General features: G+C 42.2%; 1 protein-coding gene across 1 annotated transcript in view; it reads left to right on the top strand.

Annotated features, from left to right (window-relative positions):
• The window catches only part of GOLGA1 (golgin A1), a gene marked incomplete at both ends in the record, with an annotated part of 49100 nt that overhangs the window by 6798 nt on the left and 25510 nt on the right, over window positions 1-16792 (top strand). Inside the window, 8 exons of the mRNA XM_080709671.1 lie at window positions 302-392; window positions 3087-3161; window positions 4126-4223; window positions 7693-7725; window positions 10485-10613; window positions 12202-12371; window positions 13312-13423; window positions 16289-16414. Of these exons, the coding sequence (XP_080565797.1) occupies window positions 302-392; window positions 3087-3161; window positions 4126-4223; window positions 7693-7725; window positions 10485-10613; window positions 12202-12371; window positions 13312-13423; window positions 16289-16414 (834 nt within the window). The remainder of the gene's footprint in view (window positions 1-301; window positions 393-3086; window positions 3162-4125; window positions 4224-7692; window positions 7726-10484; window positions 10614-12201; window positions 12372-13311; window positions 13424-16288; window positions 16415-16792) is intronic.

The following is a 16792-nucleotide window of genomic DNA, read 5'->3' on the forward strand; positions in this document are numbered from 1 at the left end:
TTTTTTTGGTGGTACCGGGGTTCCCGGAAGCCCCTCTGCCTCCAGGCTACACTCCCAGACCTATTTTTACATTTTCATTTTGGAAACAGGGTCTTCTAAGCCAGCGCGCGCGGCTGGCTTCGAACCTGCGCGATCCTCCTGTCTCTGCCTCCCAAGCGCGGGGATTACAAGCGTGCGCCGCCACGCCCGGCGGCAAAAACATTTTTAAAAGAAAAGATTTCTCACTTAATGGTTCACTCCTGCAGTCTTACTGCTGAAAACCCTCCTATGAAGTGACCTCTCTTTCTATCTGTCTCAACAGGCTTCTGATGGAAGCAGCTCCAGAGAAGATCTTTCATCCCAGCTTTTAAGAAGAAACGAGCTGATACGGAAGTTGGAGGCCAGACTTTCTGGTATGTTAAGAAGTCATAAATAGCAAGCCACAGGAGACGTGCCTTGTCTGGGTCTTAGTACCTACAAAATAGCCTGACAGGATGAACTGTATTTATTTTCATAAAATATTTATGTCTTCTTAGTCAAAAAGGAGTAATCTTTTTCTCCTTAGTTTCCTTATTTTGTAGTGTACAGAATTTAGTGTGTAAATGGAACTGAATTTAAAAGTTTGTTTTAGCTAGAGGTAGGGGCACACACTTATATATAATCCCAGTACTTGGGAGACTGAGGTAAGAGGATCACAGGTTCAAGGACAGCCTCAACAACATGAGGTTCTCAGCAACCTATTGAGACCCTGTTTCAAAATAAAAAAAGAGTTTGGGGTGTAGCACAGAGGTAGAATACTCCTGGGTTCAATCCCCTACACCAAAAAAAAAAAAGGTTTAATTTTTATGTTTCCATTTTTCTGTTCCTGAAGTTTTTAGCCATGGATATAAAAGTAGAATAGATTTGACTGTCTTCCACCAATGCCTCTGAGTGGGGTAGAGGATAATGTTCATAGGTAATGGCCTACAGATGTTGGATTCATCAGCAATAGAGAGAGTTTGGTGTTAGGTTGTCACCTGCTATAGCTTGTATTACCTTTGTAAGTGTTGTTCTGGGTCTTTGGGCCACTTTTCAATGGTATTTCTTTTTTTTTTTTTTTTGGTGGTACTGGGGTTCCTGGAAAGCCTTCTACCTCCGGGCTACGCTCCCAGACCTATTTTATACTTTTTTATTTGGAAACAGGGTCTCCTAAGCCAGCGCGGCTGGTTTCGAACCTGCACGATCTTCCTGTCTCTGCCTCCCAAGCACAAGGATTACAAGCGTGCGCCACCACGCCCGACTCAATGGTATTTCTAACTTCAGCACCTTCTGTAGAAGCTGTAACTCTCATGTCTTTGAGTGCAGTTTACAATTTACATAAAGCTCCTGTTATACTTTGCCTGAGCAAGGCATGTGTGTTATATAATTGTGAGGTCTTATTTTGGTCTCTGCCAGTGAATACATTTTGATGGCTTCATCCTGTGAAGTGGTCCATGGCTTCTGTGTCTCTTTTTGTCCCTTGGCCTTATGCCCATTTTATTGGAGTGAAATCAAACCAAATCCCGTGTGAAGTACTTATATTTGTGTAGCTCTCAAAAGTTCACAGCATACGTCACAACTGTCAGTTTATCATTTTGTCCTCAGTGGAACCTTCTTAAGCTTAGCAAGGTTACAGTCACACAAGTGGTAGGTGGTAGAGCTGGGATGCAAACCCACGTTTGCTTGATGCTCAAGTCAGTATTCTTAATTACTGCTTTAAACTCAGTTGTTACTTCCCTGTTACTCCTATCCTTAAGCAGTATCAGTAACAGAGGTGAAATAATCTTATGTATGTTTAAATTTGGGAAAATAGTGATAGAGTAATGTGTGCCTTCCTCACTACAAGAAAGGAGAATTGTTGGGCTTAAATTATGTTAGGGAAAAGACAGAAAAGAGAGCTGATATTTTTTGAGCCATTTAATGAGCCCATTTAATATTCTAGATATTGTCCTACAGACTTATGAAAAATAACCATAATACTTGCCTTTATTAAACACTATATGCCAGGCACTTAAGGCATATAAAATACTTAATTATCTAATCCATCCTTTGAAATAGATGTAATTAATAACATCATTTAATATAAGAAGAAACTAATACTCAAGAGTAATACTTTGCGTAAGGTCCACAACTAAGGACTGACAAGGTTAGAATTTGAATTACTGCTTGTCGGGTGTGGTAGTGCACGCTTGTAATCCCTGCTCTTGGAGGCAGAGACAGGAAGATCGCACAGGTTCGAAGCCAGCCTCACTGGATTAAGAGACCCTGTTTCCAAATAAAAATATAAAATCAGTCTGGGACTGTAGCCCGGAGCTAGAAGGGTTTCCAGGAACCCCAGTACCACAAAAAAAAAAAAAAAGAATTTGAATTACTGCCTACTTCTTCATTATACTATTCTATCTTCTTTGGTAACCCAGATAATTAATTTTTTCACCTTTGCTATGGCATAGAGAATTCAGTTCCTTTGTGGAAAGAGAGCTTGTAGCTGGACATGGAGTACACCTGTAATCCCAGTACTTGGGAAGCTGAAACAGGAGGATCACAAGTTTGAGGCCAGCCTCAGCAACTTAACGAGATTGTCAGTGACCTAGTGAGACCCTGTTTCATGAAAAAAAAATTAAAAAGACTGGAGATGTAGAATGCCCCTGAGTTCAATTCCTAGTATCAAAGAAGAAAGAAAAAGAGAGCTTCTTGTCTAGAGAATTAAGTACCTTTTAATGACTTCAGTGATCTCTCCTACTGCCAAAGCCCAAAGGAGAAGTGACATTGAGACTTAGCTAAGTAATGAGATAATAATGTGATTTTGATAGCAGGGCATTTCTAGTGACTAGGCTCAGCTTAATTGTTATTTGCTATCAAGACTAAACAAATGTACCTGTTTGTATTCACTGTTTTTACCTTGTACTATACCTGTTTGACTGTGTCGTTCATTGTTAACGGGAGGCTATCTGCCTAGCTTCCCCTAACAGGACTGGTTTTCAGGTTGAGAAAATCACCATCATTTTCATTCATTTTTTTTGTTTGTTTAATTAACTTCCTTTCCTGATGTTTGTCCATTCCTGGTATGTGCGTCATCCTCCTCACCCAAGACTATGCTGAACAGGTCCGAAACTTGCAGAAGATAAAAGAGAAGCTTGAAATTGCATTAGAAAAACATCAGGATTGTACGTATTTTTCCTGCTTTTTAAAATCTTTTTAGGGTATAGTTTTTGAAGTGAAACAGTAGTGTATCATTAAATTTGTCCTTCATCAGAGCTCATATCTTTTATTTCTAGAATAATATACTTCTTAATTGTGGTGCTATGACATTTGTCTGATGTTAAGTATAAATTTGTATTTATGTTGCTGCAAGGGCATCTTTCTTCGGAGGGGATCAGTATGTGCATCAGTTTGTCCCACTTTTTGACTGCCCTTTTATTTTAGTAAAATCTAGTACCTGGCTCTTTGTTCTAGACTCAGAGATGAGTTCTGGCCATTGCTTTATTACTGCTATGTGGAATGTCTTGGGGAAAGTTCTGTAACCACTCCCCCAGTAACAGAATGCATATGTTATTTCATGTCACCCAAGTCATATATCCTCCTTTGAGTACTATCCAAGAAGATGCTAATGGAAGTAGAGAGTTGTGTCTTGTTCATATAACATACTAAAAAAGTTTCAAGGAAAATGAAGGGGTTTTCTTTTTCTTTGATTTTTGTTTTTGTTTTTAATTCTGATGAAGAGTTAGCAGTTGTCACTTAGTAAAGCATCAGTGTTTTCTGGCACCTACCTAAAGTGTTTGTCATTATACCATTGAAAATTACCTTTTGGTATCTTCCTAAGTGTGTATACTTCACTATTACAGAAGACAAAGCAACAAGGAAGCAGACAAGCACACACACAAAAAAATAAAGAAAGAAAAAAAGGAAGGAAGGAAGGAAGGAACGAACTTTGGTGTATTGCCAAGGTCAAAATGCTCTTCTGGGAAGTTGAGATGGTGCTCCATCTCAAACTTGCTAGTTTTTCCCAGTCTCATAATCCACTTATGTACCCTTGGCCTTTTTATATGATTGTAAACTAATCACATGGGCTATTTGTCATGCTATTTCTGAAGTATTTCCATATCTCAAATAGAGCCTCTTTGTTAACAGCTTCCATGCGGAAATTTCAGGAGCAGAATGAGACATTCCAAGCCAACAGAGCCAAAATGGCAGAAGGACTGGCTTTGGCATTAGCCAGAAAGGACCAGGTATTTTATACGTGGAACTGCCCAAGACTGGTGGAGAGATTTCACTCAGTGACATGACTTCAAAAATCATGACATATTGCTGGGCGTGGTGGTGCACTCTTGTAATCCCCGCACTTGGGAGGCGGAGACGGGAGTTATCGCGTAGGTTCGAAGCCAGCCTTGCTGGCTTAAGAGACCCTGTTTCCAAATAAAAAGTATAAAATATGTCTGTGAGTGTAGCCCGGAGGTAGAAGGGCTTCCAGGAACCCCAGTACCACCAAAAAAACAAACAAAAGAAATCATGACATATACCTGGTAGAAAATATTTATAATCTAGGAGGAAATAAATGATATATATGTTCTAGCCAGGCGTGGTGGCACATGCCTGTAATCCCAAAACTTGGGGGCTGAGACAGGAGGATTACAGGTTTGAGACAAGCCTCAGTAACTTTATTTCAAAATAAAAAATAGGGCTGGAAGTATGGCTCAGAGGTAGAATTTCCTTGGGTTCAATCCCCACTACCACCAAAAAAAGAAAGAAAGAAAGAGAGAAAGAGATAGAAAGAAAACAATGTAGCACTGTTGAAACCTTGCATTGTGGTACATGCCTATAAATCTCAATACCTGGGTAGCTAAGACAGGAGGATCACAGGTTTGAAGTGAACCTGAGCAATTTAGCCAGACCCTGTTTCAGAATAAAAAATAATATAGAGCTGGAAATGTAGGCCGGAGGTCGAATGCCGTGGGTTCAACCCCCAGTACAAAGAACAGACAAAGTAATTAATTAAAATAGAAATTTAAGCCCAGTGCGATGGCGCACCTTTAATTCCAGTATTTGGGAGACTAAAATAGGAGGATTGCAAGTTTGACGTCAGCCTCAGCAACTTAGCGAGGTCCTCAGCCACTTAATAAGACCTTGTTTAAAAAAAAAAAAAAAAAAAGGCTGAGAGTACAGCTTGGAAGTAGAATGCCCCTTGGTTCAATCCTCAGTACCAAAAAAGAAAGCAAAAACGTAGATAAATTTAAAATAATAAAAACTTGTCTTATAGCCTAGACCCCCAAACACTTGCCTTTTATACTGGAGAAGATGCTGTCATGCTATTGAGAATGTGCTGTTCTTCCAAGCTGTGTTCCCAGGTTTCCTCAAGCCCAACCAGCAGGGCGGAGGCAAGCTGTTTTTGTTGTTGTTGTTGTTGTTGTTGTTGTTGTTGCTATTGTTTTTTTGTTTTGCTTTTTTTTTTTTCTTGATTCTGGGGTTTAAACCCAGGGCCTCACATATGCTATGTAAGTGCCCTAACTATTAACTATATCCCCAGCGTTTTTTATTTTCTTTTGAGACAAGGTCTTCCTAAGTTGCCCAGACAGGCCTCAAACTTGTGACCCTCCTGCCACAGCCTCCCATGTAGCTGGAATTATAGGAGAAAATACCACCACACCCAGCCAAAAGGGGAATTTCTTAATCTACTGAGAAATGCTGGATGAATGGCAAGAAAGGAGATAATACTATTATTGGCCAGTACAATAATTACGAACTAGTTTTTGATATTTTAAATTTAAGGTAAACTTCAATGTTTTATAGTGTAATTCTTATTTATTAAGATAGGATCAATTATATTACTTTTGCTCTAAGAAAATATGTAAGTAATTTTATCTATAATATTGGAGTGGATGGCTTGTTTTAAGTGTATATTTGTCCTCTAGAACATTTACTAGCCAGAAAAAAAAAATCACTAATACTCAGTGGATAGCTGTGGTATGAGTATATATGTAAGTGAAGAAATAACCTAAAAAGGTAGCTTTCGATCATAGGCAGTCAGCGTATGGCCTTTTGTACCAGTTCTTGTTTTCCTCCTTTATGGTGGTGTTTTAGTGAGGGACATCGCCCTTTCTTTGACTTGTCAAAACATGTTGGTAAAAATCAAGATGAAAAGCCGGGTGTGGTGGTCACATTTGGAATCCCAGTACTTGGGAGGCTGAAAGAGGAAAATCATAGGTTCATGGTCAGCCACAGATACTTACTGAGGTCCTCTGCAACTTAGTGAGACCCTGTTTTAAAATAAAGAATAAAAAATAGGGCTAGGGGTATAGCTCGGAGGTGGAATGTCCCTGGATTCAATCCCCAGTACTGTAAAAATAAAAATCAAGATGAGAAGGAAAATAATTATTGGGTACTTCTGACAATCCACCCTGGTACTTTGAATAAATTAATTTCTAGACATTAGTTGCAGAATTATCCACCTCAGCTGGTTCCACTTGCCCCCTCCGAAGAAATAAGAGTAGTACCAAGAGGAAAACTGAGGAGTAAGCTGAGAGCTGCACAGGAACAGCAGGTGCAGCTTTATTGAGATGAATGCTTATCGAAAAGCTGCAGGTTTATCTTTATGTTCTAGAATTTTATACAAAATTAAATTTCCTCTCCTTTTAGAATTTGTGGCTTTCTTCATATTAAGCAAAGTTCATGGGTTTTGTTTTATTTGCGGGTCTGAGGATGGAACCCAGGGACATTCAACCTCCGAGCTACACCCCCTGCCCTATTTTTTATTCTTTATTTTGAAACCGGGTCTCACTGAGTTGCAGAGGGCCTCACTAAGTAGCTGAGGCTGTCCACGAACCGCAATCCTCAGGTCTCAGCCTCCGGAATGCTGGGATTACAAGCATGTGCCACTGGCTTGTTTTGTTTTGATTGGTTGGTTGGTTGGTTGATTGTTTTTTGGGGGGAGTTGTTTTGTTATCTGAAAGTCTTAACACAGGGCCAGGTGTGGTGGTGCATGCTTGTAATCCCAGGGCTTGGAAGGCTGAGACAGGAGGATTGCACAGGTTCGAAGCCAGCCTCAGCTTCTTAGGCTCTCAGCAATTTAGTGAGTCCCTGTTTCCAAATAAAATATAAAATAGGTCTGGGAGAGCTGGGCGTGGTGGTGCATGCTTGTAATCCCAGCCCTTGGGAGGCTGAGACAGAAGGATCACACAGATTCGAAGCCGGCCTCAGCTACTTAGTGAGGCTCTCAGCAACTTAGTGAGACCTATTTCCAAATAAAATATAAAATAGGTCTGGGAGTATATATAGCCCAGAGGTAGAAAGCCTCTGGGTTCCATGCCCTGTACCCCCCCCACAAACACACAAAATAGGTAAATAGGTCTGGTATATCCCAGAGGTAGAAAAGCCCCTGGATTCCACCCCTCGTACCACCCCAAATAAAAAAAATTTAAAAAAAGAAAGTTAACTCAGTACTTGGGAGTCTGAGATATGAGGATTGCAGGTTCCAGGCCAGCCTCAGCAATTTAGTGAGGCTGAAAAATGGTCAGCCTCATTTCCAAAAAAAAAGCTTTTTTCATTAAAAAAAAAAAAAAGAAAAGTTTAAGACAATAGTTTGGTGGTAGAGTGCCCCAGGTTCAGTCCCCAGTATCACCACAAAAAAAAAAAAAAAAAAAAAATCTTAGTACTACTTGTACTTTTCCCTGAAAACTATTTTTTTTTCTTGTTTTGTTTTAGGAATGGTCAGAAAAAATGGATCAGCTTGAAAAGGTTAGTTCATCTTACTTTTGTTTAATTATTCACGTTGCTCTCGTCTCTGGGCTTGGAAAATGTTTTCTCCAGTAAACAGTTCTAATTGTGATAAGCACCTCTAGGAAGCAGAGCACTGTACGCTTAGACCCTGACTTGAACAGCTCACGCCTCCTTCTTCTTGACCGGGTTCAGCCACTGGGAGCCACCACAAGGCCGGGACGCTGGCTCCCCAGCTTTGTCCATGTGCAGCCCTGTCAGGTTCTTGCCTCCCAAGGCCCAGAGTCATGGCTTCATTTAGACCTTTGGTTCCATTGGACCTCTTGACAGTTTTTCTCTCTCCCTGGGTTTCTTGTAGCCTTTGCATCCTTTTGTCCCATTACCCCCAACTGTTTCTAGCACATTATAGCTGTGTGTGTGTGTGTGTGTGTGTGTGTGTGTGTGTGTGTGTTCCTGAGGATTGAACCTAGGAGCATTTTCTCTTCAAGCTACATTCCCAGCCCTATTTTTTATTCTTTATTTTGAAACAGGGGCTCACTAATTGCCTGAGGAGCCTAGGAACCTTTGATCCTCTGCCTCGGCCTCCCAAGTACTGGGATTACAAGAGTGGGCCACCACTCCAACCACATTATATCTTTGGGGTTTTCTTACCCAGCAGATAGCATTGATAAATCTCTGTATTAACCCATTCTCAAAATATCTAATTTGAGCCGGGCGTGGTGGCGCACGCTTATAATCCCCACTCTTGGGAGGCTGAAACAGGAGGATCACACAGGTTTGAAGCCAGCCTCAGCTACTTAGTGAGGCTCTCAGCAACTTAGTGAGACCCTGTTTCCAAATAAAATATAAAATAGGTCTGGGAGTATAGCCTGGAGGTAGAAAGCCTCTGGGTTCCACCCCCAGTACCCCCAAAACAAAAACAAAAGCAAAAAAAATATCTAATTTGACCCTGCCGTTTCTTGTTGGAATCCTGATTGATCCTGCAGCAACATTGGGGATACTTCTGGTCTCCACAGAGATGAAGAAAATTGATTATTTTAGGATTATAACTTGTATAACACTGTGTAAGTACCTTAAGTGAGTGATATTTTCCTGGCTACAAAGATGAAATTTCAAGCCTAAAATCGAAAAAAAGTTTTAATTCTAAAATAAGTAATAACCAACTCTGTCAGCATATATGCTGCTACCTAATTCATTCCTTGTTTTCAGAGGGTACTCATAAATTACTTTTCATGGTATAAAGATGATCACTTAGATTGATATATTCAGTTCCAAAGTATATAGTATTGCTTTAATGGGGCAGATTATTGTTACTTCTTTTTTCCATAAAGAGCCAAGTTAAGCCAGGATTTTATTTTTGTGTTCTGTAGAACTCTGACATAAAGTAGTCAGAATGATTTTTCATTTTTATGTAAGGAAAGAATACACAAAACTCACCAGGCGCGGTGGCACACGCTTGTAATCCCCGCACTTGGGAGGCAGAGACAGGAGTTATCCTGTAGGTTCAAAGCCAGCCTTGCTGGCTTAAGAAACCCTGTTTCCAAATAAAAATATAAAAATAGGGCTGGGAGTGTAGCCCAGAGCTAGAAGGGTTTCCAGGAACCCCAGTACCACTAAAAAAAAAAAAAAAAAATACAGAAAACTCAAATTAAAAAAAAACTTCTCCTTGAACAAAAAATTTCAAAACATAGTCTGTTAACGATAGTCTTCTTAAATATAAAGGGACGAGTTAATGTAAATTTTCCTTGTCTTAAAAGAAATCCTTAAGATTGTGGCATGTACACAATTTTCATTAAATTTCTCTTTTAAAATTATAGTAAAGGAGGCCGGGCGTGGTGGCGCACGCTTGTCATCCCCGCGCTTGGGAGGCAGAGACAGGAGGATCGCGCAGGTTCGAAGCCAGCCATGCGCGCTGGCTTAGGAGACCCTGTTTCCAAATAAAAATGTAAAAATAGGTCTGGGAGTGTCGCCCGGAGATGGAAAGCCCCTGGGTTCCACCCCGAGTACCACAAAAAAAAAAAAAAAAAAAAAAAAAAAACCAACAGAAGAAGCTGGCATTTAGAAAATGGTGACCTGGCCGGGTGTGGGCGCATGCTTGTCACCCCAGCATTCAGGAGGCTTAGACTCGAGAATCGCGATTCAAGGACAGCCTCAGCTACTTAGTGAGGCCCTTTGCATCTCAGTGAGAGACCCGGTTTCAAAATAAAGAACAAAAACTAGGGCAGTGGTGTAGCTCGGAGGTTGAATGCCCCCCAGTTTCCATCCCCAGGCCCCCCCCCAAAAAAGGAAATGTTATGGTGGTGCAAGCTTATAATCCCAGCATTTGGGAGGCTGAGACTCGATCGCGATTCAAGGACAGCCTCAGCTACTTAGTGAGGCCCTTTGCATCTCAGTGAGAGACCTGGTTTCAAAATAAAGAATAAAAAATAGGACTGGGGGGTGTAACTCAGAGGTCAAATGTCCCTGGGTTCCATCCCCAGTACCGCAAAAAAAAAAAAAAAAAATTCTACCTGGGTTGGGTGTAGTGTCACCTGTAATCCCAGTAGGATCTCAGGTTCAAGACCAGCCTCGGCAAGATAGTAAGACTCTCAGCAACCTAGTGAGACCCTATTTCCAAACAAAAAGTAAAAAAGGTTTGGGATACCTTGGAGGTACAATGCCCCTAGATTCAATCCTCACTACCAAAAATAAATAGCTAATACATTTTTAAAATTCTACCTATATAATACAGATTTATAATGTTTTCATTTCCTGAGTTGGTATCTTCTTCTTCCAAGTAGGAGAAAAGGTTTTTGACAGCTCAGTTACAGGAAGTAAAGAACCAGAGTTTGAATCTTTTCCAAAGGAGAGATGACATCGATGAATTAGAGGGGTTCCAGCAACAGGAATTAAGTAAAGTAAAGCATATGGTATGTACTTTTGTTTTAGAAGCACAAAACTAAAGTAGTAAATAGTGATTATTTACTCTCTCTCTTTTTTTTTTATGGTACTGGGAATGAAACCTAGGGGCTTTCTACCTCCAGGCTACTACATTACCAGACCTATTTTATATTTTATTTGGAAAGGGGTCTCAGTAAGTTGCTGGGAGCCTTACTAAGTGGCTGAGGCTGGCTTTGAACCTGTGCAATTCTCCTGTCTCAGCCTCCCAAGCACGGGGATTACAAGCGTAAAACACCACGCCCAGCTCTGATTATTTACTCTTGATTTTGCTAATTATCACTCTCTAGTTTCTGATAACAGACCCCAGTAGTCTTTGATATTGATCACATTTGAATGTTTTCAAATTTATTAAAGTGGGAAAGTTTGAAATGTATGTCTTCTTTCATTTATTTATTTGTTCATTTTTTTTAAGTACAAGGCATATATACCCCCTTTTGTTTTAGTTTTAAATAAGAGGCAGGGTCTAATTGTGGTACATAGGCTAGCCTCAAACTAATGGTCCTCCTGCCTTAGTGCCCCCAAATAGCTGGAAATCCAGGTGTATGCCACTTTACTGGCTAACCCCCCTTCCAGTCCCACTCAAATGTTACAGAAGTTTGGTATTTGGTATTTAGTGGGGTGTTTTTTTTTTGTTTTTTGTTTTTTGTGTTTTTTTTTTGTGTGTGTGTGTGTATGTGGTACTGGGGGGTGGAACCTAGGGGCTTTCTATCTCCGGGCTACACCCCAGCCCTATTTTATAAGTTATTTGGAAACAGGTCTCACTAAGTTGCTGAGAGCCTTACTCAGTAGCTGAGGCTGGATTGGAACCTGTGCAATCCTCCTGTCTCAGCCTGCCAAGCACTGGGATTACAAGCGTGTGCCACCACGCCTGGCCATATTTGGTGTTTTTAAGTATATTTCTTACTTGGGAGACAGAGACATGTTCAAGACAAGTCTCAGCACCTTGGCGAGACTCCAGCAACTTAGCAAAATTCTGCTTCAAAATAAATAAAAGCCAGGCATGATGATGCATGCTTGTAATCCCAGTACTTGAGAGGCTAAAACAGAAGGATCATACTTTCATGGCCAACCTCAGCAACTTAGTAAGGCCCTGTTTCAAAATAAAAGAATAAAATAGGGCTGGGCATATAGCTCAGAGGCAGAATGCCCCTGGATTCTATCCCTAGTACCACACACACAAAAAAAAATTAAAAATAAAGAGGGGCTGGGAATGTAGCTCAGAGATAGACTGTCTCTGGGTTCAACCCACAGTACCAAAAATAATTTTAAAAAGTAAAGTATATTTCAAGCTGGGTGTGGTGGTACACGCTTGTAATCCCAGTGCTTGGGAGGCTGAGACAGGAGGCTCGCACAGGTTTGGAGCCAGCCTCAGCTACTGAGTGAGGCTCTCAGCAACTTAGTGAGACCCTGTTTCCAAATAAGATATAAAATAGGTCTGAGAGTATAGCCCAGAGGTAGAAAAGCCCCTGGGTTCCACCCCCAGTACCAGCAAAAAAAAAAAAAAGGTAAAGTATCTTTCTAACAGTTGCCTAGTGAAACTTTATGTATTTATATCAGCTCTTAAAAAAGGAAGAAAGTTTGGGGAAAATGGAGCAAGAGTTGGAGGCACGAACCAGAGAACTTAGTCGCACCCAGGAGGAGTTGGTGACCTCCAATCAGATGTCATTAGACCTAAGCCAGAAGCTAGAAGAATTGCAGAGACACTACTCAGCGCTGGAAGAGCAGAGGTTCTCGCTTGGTCTGTGGGGCCCTTGGGCAGAGGTGTTGGTGTACTGTGTCTGTAGTCCGTCCCCTCTCCTCAGTGCAGCACTGCTTGATCTTGATGTTGGCAGACCTCTGGACTTGGCCTGGCTAGCCTAGGACTTGCCACCGCCCACCCTCTCGCCTTTGGCCTGTCTAGACTCAGATCCATTCTAGGCCTGCTCAGCAATTCAGTATGGTTTTAGTTTTAAAGTTACTGAGTAGCTGGGCGTGGTGGCGCACTCTTGTAATCCCCGCGCTTGGGAGGCAGAAACAGGAAGATCGCGCAGGTTCAAAGCCAGCCGTGCTGGTTTAAAAGACCCTGTTTCCACATAAAAAAGTATAAAAAATAGGTCTGGGAGTGTAGCCCGTGGGAGTGTAGCCAGAGGTAGAAGGGCTTCCAGGAAACCCAGTACCACCAAAAAAAAAAAAAAAGTTACTGAGTAAACAAAGGCAGGTGGTCAGGAATTCTTGCTAAACCTGCATGGATGTTTTCTCTTTAGACTCTGCTTAGGGAGAGCCAAGTAGTCTTTTCTGTTGGTAACCTTCATGTGGCTAATAATATGTGTAGTCCTGGCCAAGTAATAACCATCCACGTTTTTTTTTTCCTTTTTTTCTTTCTTTTTTTTTTTTTTTTTTGCTCATCTGGGGGTGGAAGCCAGGGATATTCAACCTCCGAGCTACACCCCATGCCCTATTTTTTATTCTTTATTTTGAAACAGGGTCTCACCAAGTTGCAAGTGGTCTCACTAAGTAGCTGAGGTTGTTTGCAAACCTTGATGCTCTGGTCTCAGCCTCCCGAATGCTGGGATTACAAGCATGGGCCACCACGTCTAGCTCCATCCACATTTCTGAATTTTTACTTTGGATAGTGTGTCATAAGTAAGATAACCAAATTTGTTTATTGTCTGCTTTCTTTTGTTGAAGAGATCATGCGACAGCATCAAAAGCAGGTGCAGAAAATAAGATCACAGCCCTGGAACAAAAGGAACAAGATCTCCAAGCATTCATTCAGCAGCTTTCCACTGATTTGCAGAAGGTAAGAGGAGTGGACCTGCCTTCCCAGGGTTCATAAGGAGGGATTAACACTGACTTCACCTAAGTTCCATCCTGGGGAGGCTGCTGAGTGTTTCTTATGAAGTCTACGTTGCTCTACTTCTTGCTTCAGCCAGGTTACATTCAGATGGAAATGGCTACCTAACTGAACAGGGTTCTATAACAGTAAAAGATAGTATTGTCCTGACAGGAATGCTCAAATATGTCTTAATAACATGATGGACCTTGAGCATTAAAAAACAATAATTGGCCATGCGTGGTGGCGCACACTTGTAATCCTAGCATTTGGGAGGCTGAGACCAGAAGAACGCGGTTCATGGACAGCCTTAGCTACTTAGTGAGCCCGTCACAACTCAGTGAGACCGTTTCAAAAATAAAAAGATTAAAAACTGGGGGTGTAGCTCAGAGGTACAGTGCCCCTGGGTTCCATCCCCAGTACCACAAAACAAACAGTAATCATGGGTGATGTGGCCAGGGCTTTACTTTACTTTTGAATATTACTGGTTTGGTTCTAAACCAGTTTGATATTACAATTTGTTTTTTGGGATTTTGTTTTGTTCTGGTTAACATAAAGGGGCTAGGGTTAACAGTGTTTGTGTGATGGCACACACCTGTAATCCCAGTACTGGGGAGGCTGAGACAGGAGGATCACAGATTCAAGGACAGCTTTAACTATTTACTGAGGCTCTCTGCAACTTGGTGAGACTTAGCTTCAAAATAAATAATAAAAAATACGTATGGTGGTATACCTCGGAGGTAGAACACTTCTGGGTTTCGTTCCCAGAAACACACACACACACACACACACACACACACACACACACACACACACACACACACAGTGTTTCTCAATGACATGTTTCTTGTTGGCATTTTGAGCAGAACAATTTGTATTGTATTCTTGTCTCTTTCATTATAAGGTATTTATCTTTTCTGGCCTCTGGAGTCTCAATGCCGCCTTCCTTCAGTCGTTGAGAGCCCAGCCCTCGCGTGACAGTGTGTCCTTTGTCAGGTGTACCACCTACCTGCCTCATCTCTTGAGAAATACTTAACCTCAGTGAGGCAGAGACTTGTAATGTATTATAGTCCAATAAGAATTTTGTAAGCTGAAGTTTGTATGCCCTTCCAGCTAAGTATTATCATGCTCACAGATGCCTAAATAGAAACTAAGAGGGGTTGCAAACACTGTTCAGTGTTATATAGTAAATGGTTGAGTTGGTTTCTAGCCCGTCTTTTTGTGTGTGGGGGGGGTACTGGGGATGGAACCCAGGGACATTCTACCTCCAAGCTACACCCCCTGCCCTATTTGTTATTCTTTATTTTTGAAACAGGGTCTCACTGAGTTGCAAAGGGCCTCACTAAGTAGCTGAGGCTGTCCTCAAACCGCGATCCTCCTGTCTCAGCCTCCCGAATGCTAGGATTACAAGCCTGCGCCACCACGCCAGGCTTAACCGAAGTCTTTCTCTGTGTGCACGTTTGTGTGTGTTGCTGGGAATGGGACCCAGGGCCTCATCTCACACATGTTAGACAAGCAGTCTACCACTGAGCCATAGCTTCAGCCCTCTAACCTAATTCTTATTCTACTGCTTTTTGTTACCTTACAGTAGGAAGCACCCAGTAAATCTATCCTATGTGAATGACTGTGATACATAAAATGTGGACATATGCATTGTTTTTCCTCAGAGGCTTACAGTTCCATTATGCAACTCAAGCTTCCTGTACTCACAAAGAAAAAAATTCATAAATAAGTCCCAAATAAGTGAACTAGATTTTTACAGCATGATTGTTGTGTTGTCATCTAGTATGTGTATATCTGTCTCCGCTGTCACCTTTGATGCATCTGTTGGTCATGACCTTTGTTTCCCCAGAAGACAACAGGTGGAGTTGAGGCCTGATAACAGTTTTTTAACCTGTAGGCTTGTGAGTCATTCTTAGGACCTCCCCACATACACACACCACCTCATTTGTCACCCGGGGACAACGAACAATGGCAAATGCTTCTTTCCTAAACCCTAGGCCCAGATTGCCACATCTTAATCTGAGGAGTGATTGGCTGGGTTACAAGATGGACATGCAAGTCTTGGCTTAAGCTGGAACAGCAGCGTAGGAGGAGGGGATGTGGGGGAACAGGATGAATGTGAAGAGGCACATTCCCCACCAGAGGCAGGTGCCTGCCGCCTTACTGGGAGAGGAAAGCGGCCATCCTGAGTGGACGTGACGGCCACTGGAGATCTGAGGATTGTATCTTCAAAGCTTCCTGAGTCCTGTGTTTTGACATTGAGCAGCATTTGAAGATTGGTACTAGAGAAAGGGACAAAGTCAGTTCTATCTGGCCACCACCACCTTTGCCGTCATTGCTCAAGAGATGACCAAAAGAGAGTGGGCACTGCCGTTCTCAGGAGGCTCTGCTGGGGTCCCTGGGCAAGGCAGGGTGAGCTCCATCTAGCCCTTGGGTCCACTGGTCCTCTCGAGGGCCTCAAGGAGGATACATGGGCATCGTCACTGCTTCATCCCGCCCTGCATTTCCAGGAATACTGGTCTGCATCCCAAGAAGCGGGACACATTGGGAGCTTTGTGGGCAGGAGGTGTGGCTTCATTCCTTTCCAGTCTGTCCCTTGCTTAAGTGGGGACAGCTCCTCCTCCTTGCTGCACTAGGTCTGCACTGCATCCCTGAGTATCATTGAGATCTGACTTGGCATCTTCTGTGTCCCCCTTTCAGGGAAGATCTGGCAGTATGTTTCTAGGATGCAGTTGAGAACCATATTTCAGAGAACATGATGGCCAGAAAGAAACCAGGAAAAGGGAGAAAGGACTTCTAGTACTGTGGGGTCTCTGCTTTTTTCTGCAGGTCACTGCTGAGATGCAAGAGAAGGAAAAACTCATCACACATTTGCAAGAGAAGGTTACATCTTTAGAGAAGAAACTGGAACAGAACCTATCAGGAGAAGAACATGTGCAAGAACTCCTAAAAGAGGTAATTTTTACTCGTTTCCCACCAGCCATTGTGGGAAAGGCAGTGCAGCTCTGGCGAGATCGTGCCCTGGAGTCTCAGAGCTGGGGTCGGCAAGCTGCATGGCAAAGAGAGCTCTCACCGACTTTGTATCTCTCTCACTCTCCTCTCTCTGTTGTTATTAAATGGGGTTTCATTATGTTGCCCAGGTTGGCCCAGAGCTCCTGGGCTTACGTGTTCTTCCTCTCTATCCTCCTGAATAGCTGGAATTACAGGTGTGAACCACTGCAACTGGTTTCTCCCAACTTTGGATTGTCCTGTCTATATTTAAAACAGCCTTATAGCCAGGCGTGGTGGCGCATGCTTGTAATCCCTGCGCTTGGGAGGCGGAGACAGGAGGAT

The sequence above is a fragment of the Muscardinus avellanarius genome (genome assembly GCF_963383645.1).
Source record: "Muscardinus avellanarius genome assembly, chromosome: 13".
Lineage (NCBI taxonomy): Eukaryota > Metazoa > Chordata > Mammalia > Rodentia > Gliridae > Muscardinus > Muscardinus avellanarius.